General features: G+C 30.6%; 1 protein-coding gene and 1 non-coding gene across 2 annotated transcripts; one reads left to right on the plus strand and one right to left on the minus strand.

Moving 5' to 3' along the window:
- The first annotated feature begins 3,224 nt into the window (after positions 1–3,224).
- On the plus strand, positions 3,225–3,297 carry TRNAR-UCU (transfer RNA arginine (anticodon UCU)). Its single transcript has one exon. It is a non-coding gene; the product is annotated as a tRNA-Arg (tRNA).
- A 1,786-nt stretch (positions 3,298–5,083) lies between these two features.
- Positions 5,084–5,500, minus strand: LOC146950166 (ethylene-responsive transcription factor ERF024-like). Its single transcript, XM_085748611.1, has one exon. The coding sequence runs from the start codon at positions 5,498–5,500 to the stop codon at positions 5,084–5,086; it is 417 nt and encodes a 138-aa protein (XP_085604737.1).
- Positions 5,501–6,721: the final 1,221 nt, after the last annotated feature.

Consider the following 6,721-nt stretch of genomic DNA (forward strand, 5'->3'; position numbering starts at 1 on the left):
GTGACTTAAGTTGCGTTTATTTTCTAACTAGCGCATGTTAACTCACGCTACGCATGTTAAGTTGCGTAGGGGCATTTTGGACTTTTACTTTGGAAATGAGCAAAACCGTTTGGGTAAAGAGCAGAATTCTTAAATATATATATATATATATATATATATATATATATATATATATATATATATATATTAGTTGCGTTGTAACTTTTGTAGCATTAAGGTCTTGGCTCAATGGTTAGTTTGTGGATGAAATCCTTTGAGGTCATCGGTTCAACTCTTGGGCTTGGAGCTTTATGTTTTTATTTAATTTTTGTTTCCAACATTATAGGCCTTAATTTTGGCCTAATTTTTTTCTTTTATTTTTTTAGGAATTTAAGGTCTATTTCTCCTCAATACCCTCTCCTATCCCTCCAATTCAACCCATCAACCTATTTTTTTCTTTTATAAATAAAAACACTATAATTTTTTTTTTCATTGAACACTTGTAATTTTTCGCTCATACCTGTCGTATAAAACAGTAAAGTTCTAACAAGAAACATTATAATTATTCTCTCAAATCATAAAATAAAACAAACATTACAAAGTTTTTTTCTCTTTTAAAAAAATTGCAAATTTTTTTATTAGGAGTCTATCTTTATTATGAGAGCCAAACCTCCAATTTTACAGGAACGACCATGTTGATTACTCCCACAAACCCTTAAAAATACCAATTATAACCATTTTCAAAATCACACTCATTTAATCTATCAAATTGTTCAGAATTGAAAATAGCTATAAGTTTTGTGGTAATTTACTACTATACCGGAAAGTTTGATGAAGGTTTTCCATAAAAGTTAGCCACGATTCGATTGTGGCCAACCCACAAATAAGAAATAAACATAAATAGCCCACGTCTCTGACATCCTTCTCTTGTATGAAACCATCAAAACTATCCTCGGGTACACATCTATCCAAAGAGAAACAATCATCCTCTAGCCAATCAGATACGTTTGTGGGATCATCAAAACGACCTTCCTTTGACAAACTCAATTGTGTTTGCTATTAAGGCCCCGCTTGTTTAAGATTTTTTTTCAAAAAAATTCTATTTTTTTTAAATCACTTTTTTCATTTTTAGTGTATGTTTAGGATTTTTAGAAAAATCTATTTTGACCCTAAAAAGAAAAGCTATTAGGATTAGCTTATCTCAAAAAAAAAAAAATCAAAAACAAGGAAGTAAGACATGTACAAGTTAAAACTTTTTTTAATGGATTTTTTTGGGTATTAGACAAACAATAATAACTTCAAATTTTTTTTTTTTAAATCTATTTTTTTTTAAAGCCGAAAAAAACGCACTCTAAGCCTTCCTCCATTTACCATATGTTCTCACAGGGAGGAACAAAACCCCAAACCCCAATTTATCAAAACAACATAACTCTCTTCAAGAGTGGGATTAGAATGCATGTGTTTGGTAATAATCTATCTATCTATCTATCTATTATATATAATTGGAGAATAGTGTGCAAACCCTATTCCCAACCCTACTTACCTAAAATAACTATATTACCCTCAATTTTTGCTAAAATATTGTTGCTTCCAAATCTTAATGAGTTTGAGAGGTTTATAACCAAAATAATTTGGTTATAAATTTGGTTATAAACCTCTCAAACTCATTAAGATCAGTAGTTTAGTTAGCATTGTTATTTTGGAGACTATCACTTATTAATATAATCTTTTTTCGGTTTGGAGGAGGTAAATACAGAGGCTTTTTGTCTTCATAGTAGTTTTTCTAGGTTTTTTTTTTTTTTTTGTTTCGTTTCAAGGATCACTAAGGGGGAAATCTTTGTTATCATCAAGAGTACGGGGAGCCTTTAAATCCCCAAAAATTAATGGATGACTTTTAATTATTATTTTTATTAAAATCAATAGGATATTATTGGAGACACCTTTGTTGAGATGATCAAAGAAACAGTTTCATCCAATCACTTTGTGTAATATTTCTTTCAAAATCATTATGAAGTTATTGGCTCAAAGTTTTTCGGTGTATTATAGGTTCTTTAGTTTGGTCCTTACTAGAATAGCTTTGTTCCCCACATGAAGAGTCGGGATAATTTTGTTATAGCTCATGAAATTCTGCATTTTATGCGTCATAAGCATGGTAGGAATGGTTGAATGTTAATAAAAAATGATCTCCATAAAGCTTATGATAGACTTGATTACCCTTCCAAAGAGTTTGGTTTCCCTTGTTTGGCATTGCATCTTCGATCCTAAGATGAAAGTTTTATGGAAAGAGATATTGTTCTCTGAACCTACGTGATCCTAACATAATCGTTGGTATGTTGCGCCAACTTTTTTGAGGCTGAAAGGCATGGCTATATAATAATAGCTACAAGTGTTGGTCACGAAGGAGGTGTTAGGCGCGTTGACGGTATCCAGCTTGTATGGTTGTAACCCAAGTACGCGTTCATAAAGGTTAGAGTTTTTACCCCAAAGCGTCATTGATTAGTTGGTCAATGCTTTGCAAGCGGTAAAGGTTCGTTGGACATGGAAGGTTTAGGTTTGTGAAGTCCACACATATCCTCTCCTTACCACTAGTTTTCTTTAACATTACTAAATTTGTGAGCCAGGTCGAGCATTTGATTTCATGTATGAAATTAGCTCTTTTAGCTTCGTCAACACACTTTTTTTTGTTCCTCTCATATGTGATTTTTTTCTCTAAGAAACCGGTTTAACTGAGATAATAATTTGTGTATAACTATTACTAAATTACTCTTTGCATGTAAATACATTCAGTGTTGCAGTTTTATATTGCAAACAAAAATATTAATATTAAAAAGGGATTATATATTTTTGTTAACTCTCCGTTTTTTAGTGAATAAAACATGTTAATTCACCATCCTAAAAAGAGAACTATTCCGTTCAGAGTTACAAAACAGAGAAAAAAAATTAACTTCCATAATCCATCTGTCTTGTGTCTTCTAATTAATACTGCTATGTAAACTTTTTCTAATTTGTACTATTATGTACACTACTCCTACAATATTATACTCCATAAACCCTATAGGACTTTTTTGAAACTTTAATTTTTTCTAAATATAATGTCTTATTAACCAAGTGATTTGACTTAAATGATTAATAAGAGTGCTGATCTCAAATGGAGTTCTCTCTCTTAAATTGATTATCATTTGGTCCTGATTGCATCGAAGCATTCAACTAATTTATTATGATGAAACAAAAAAGTTTCAAACAAAGCGCCCATGGCCTAATGGATAAGGCGCTTGACTTCTAATCAAGCGATTGTGGGTTCGAGTCCCACTGGGCGTGTTTTTATTTTGGCTACATGAATATAAATATTTTTATAACACGTTTTATGTAAACACATGTATCTTCTTTTTTTTTTCTTTTTCTCTCTCGATATTTTTCACATCTTAATATTACCTTTTCTTTTGAAGAAATCTTAATACTCCTCCAAAGAGATTCAGTAAAAAAAAAAAAAAAAAATTCCTTTTGAAATTTGTTTATATTGTCAAAAGAGTAAAACATATGATTTAGTTACGTATAGCTTAATGTAGTTATTAAACTCATAATTTGTATAAATTCAGTAAACAAAAGAAAGACTCAAGAATATAAATCATGATTATTAATCCCTATCTCAGCTAGAGCTAAAATAGATAATTTGTTTTGTACACCTAAAAAAGATAATTGTTTTGTAGTTTTCAAAATTGTAAATACTTCATTCGTCTTATTGACCATTTACAAAATAAAATGTTTGTCTCTAAATACTATAAGACTAACTATAAAATCCTTAAAAAAAAAAAACACTAACTATAATTTTTTTTCTTCTCAATTACACCCCTTATTAATACTAGCGAAAAGACGGGCACTCACATGCCCGTCTTTCCGCTCTTCTTATTATGAATGGTGTTATTTTATGAAATTTTGATTAAGACTAAACATACTCATTTAGTTTGTTACATTTTTTAAATGAAAAAAGAAAAAAAACAAAAATATATATTCATATCGTGTTTGTTACATTTGTTTTAATATTTAAATTTATTCTTATCTATTTGTTACATGTGTTATTTGTATTGAAAATTGAGGGTATTTTTGGAAAGAAAAATTCAACCCAAAAGTGCTGAAAGGGGTAGTTTTCTTTATATATAGTATAGATCTATTTGTTACATGTGTTATTTGTATTCAAAATTGAGGGTATTTTTGGAAAGAAAAATCGAACCCAAAAATGCTGAAAGGGTAGTTTTCTTTATATAGTATAGACTATCAATTGTCTTGGAATGTGAAAAATCAATATTGATTATTGAATGCATTTTACATAAAGAGCAATTTATTACGTACTAATAGTTACACATACTCTTCAAACAAAGTTATACTCCAATAACCTTTTTAATACGTGCGAATTTTGCAAACTACTCTCATATCAAAAGACAGAGGGAGTATCAATCAATTTAGTTCCACAAATTTAGAAAGAGAAATAGCAACCCTAGTAAACATCAATCTAGACCAATAAATGAACGACATACATATTGAATTAAATATTCTTTTGCTGCATCTCAACAAAACATTGAATCTTTAAAATTATGGTGTAAAATTTTAAAAAGGACCAACTCAATTGACATTTTTTGCAGCCTAATTAGTAATTACTCCCTTCATCCACGTTTATAAGACTTTTTTCTCACATTTTATTTGTCCTTGAAACACTTTAAAAAAAAAAAAATCGAATGCATTATAATGATTTCTTCGCAAAAAATACTCCTATTTAATTTACAATTAAAAACATACACACTTTCTTTTTCTTTGATATTTATAAATTATAGCTATAACGATAAGTATGTAAAACTGACACACATTTTAGATAGATTTATTATTTAACATTTTGTTAACACCCGTAATTTTTGTTATATATTCTTCTAATAAAGGACGGAGACATATTTATTCCGTCCATAGTGTTAAATCCATTTCACAGTTCTCGTGAGCTTAACTCAGTTGGTATGGACAATGCATAAAACATGCAAGGTCCGGGGTTCAATCCCCGGCCACCACTAGAAAAAAAAATCTATTTCACAATCAACATTATCCCAATCCAATGCACTCATCATGAGGGTGGTGTAATAAGCAAACCCTCAGCCATGCTATCCAAAAAACCTGGAATATTAAACAAAACCTCCTCATCAAAAAACATTGCTTTAAACTCATCATCATCATTATTCATATTCTCAATATTATCACCTCCTAAAACCCTAATTTCTTGGCTCTTGCATTCCACCAAGCAAGGCTTAGTCACAACACTCAAATTGTTCACAAAAGAAGAAGAACTTGCAGTGTTTGCAAATTCCTTTGCAGCTTCTCTTATATCTTCAGGTGAAGTTGATTTTGAAACTGGAAGAAGAGACATTGAATCAGGGAAATTGAACATTGCTGAAGTGCCATGAAGTGCTAGAACAGCTACATTTTGATGGAGAATTTTGGTTATTATTGGACGGTGAAGACAAATAATGATTCTTAGATTCATTCTCCAAGTTCTTTCTTAGATATATAGCTAATGAAGAAATATACACCCTCCGGTCACTATTATAAGCAAAATTTTGCATTTAATTAGATACATTCAATTAATGATGTATACAGTGGCGTCTCCAGGACCCAGGGTCAGGAGGTTCAAAATTTTAAATTTTAATATATAATAATATATATCCAAAAATTACATTGTATTCAATTTACAATGTACTAAAAAAACTCCATCCATTCTTTACAAATGTCCCCTACGCGGTTGCATGTTCTGAAATCGTTGAATAATCAACTCATCATCAATCTTGTCCACCACATCTCTCTCAATATAAAGAGATAACAACATAAACAGAGTGTGGCATCTTTTTCGGTACTATACTATACTCCCTCCGGTCACTAATATAAGCAAAAATTAACTTTTTAGGTTTATTCATTAAATGATGTATCTAGTCAATAATATTGACCAAATACATCATTTAATGAATGAACCTAAAAAGTTGATTTTTGCTTATATTAGTGACCGGAGGGAGTAACCAATTACCAAATTCATTAAACCAAGAGGGACAAAATCTTCTCATTGAATTTCCAATTTTTCTTTGAGGAAAATTATGTTGATTAGGTTGGCATGGTCCTCTTTGTAGATATGCTCGGCGTATTATCTCTTGATCATTTGGATGGTATGTTGACATTTTAGGCCGCTTTCCCGGATCCGATGGTAACTCTTCCAAATTACATGAAACATGTTGAGAACTAGATCCTTGCTCATGGGATGGTAATTTTCTTTTTAAAAAATTCTCCATAACTCCTACAATAACCAACACAAAAACAAAAACGAGTATGAAATAAAAAACAACATTCTTTCACATTTTCACCTAGTGCTACTACTCCTTTCTTACCATCCATCCTCATTAGAGTAAAACAATGTCACAGTACTATGACTGAAACAAAAGAGCAAGACAGCTAGTGCTACTACTCCTTTCTTACCATCCATCCCCATTAGAGTAAAACAATGTCACACAGAAGCTCACTCACTATTATAATGAAACATGATAAATTAGAAGCCTTGATAAATTAGTAGGATTCAAACAAAGTAGAATAACATGATTCAAACAAATTAGTAGGATTCATATTAGTTTCTTGGTTCAAAAATCAAAACAGAAGCTCATTCACCATGATTCAAACAAAGTTACATGGAAATGAAACACACAAGTTGAACAAATAGAATAAC

The sequence above is a fragment of the Medicago sativa genome, chromosome 2 (genome assembly GCF_051527215.1).
Source record: "Medicago sativa cultivar Bolivia chromosome 2, Bolivia_mono, whole genome shotgun sequence".
In the NCBI taxonomy this organism is placed as follows: Eukaryota; Viridiplantae; Streptophyta; class Magnoliopsida; order Fabales; family Fabaceae; genus Medicago; species Medicago sativa.

Coding starts and splice junctions, on each gene's coding strand:
- LOC146950166 (XM_085748611.1), bottom strand. CDS start 5,500: ATGAATCTAAGAATCATTATTTGTCTTCACCGTCCAATAATAACCAAA.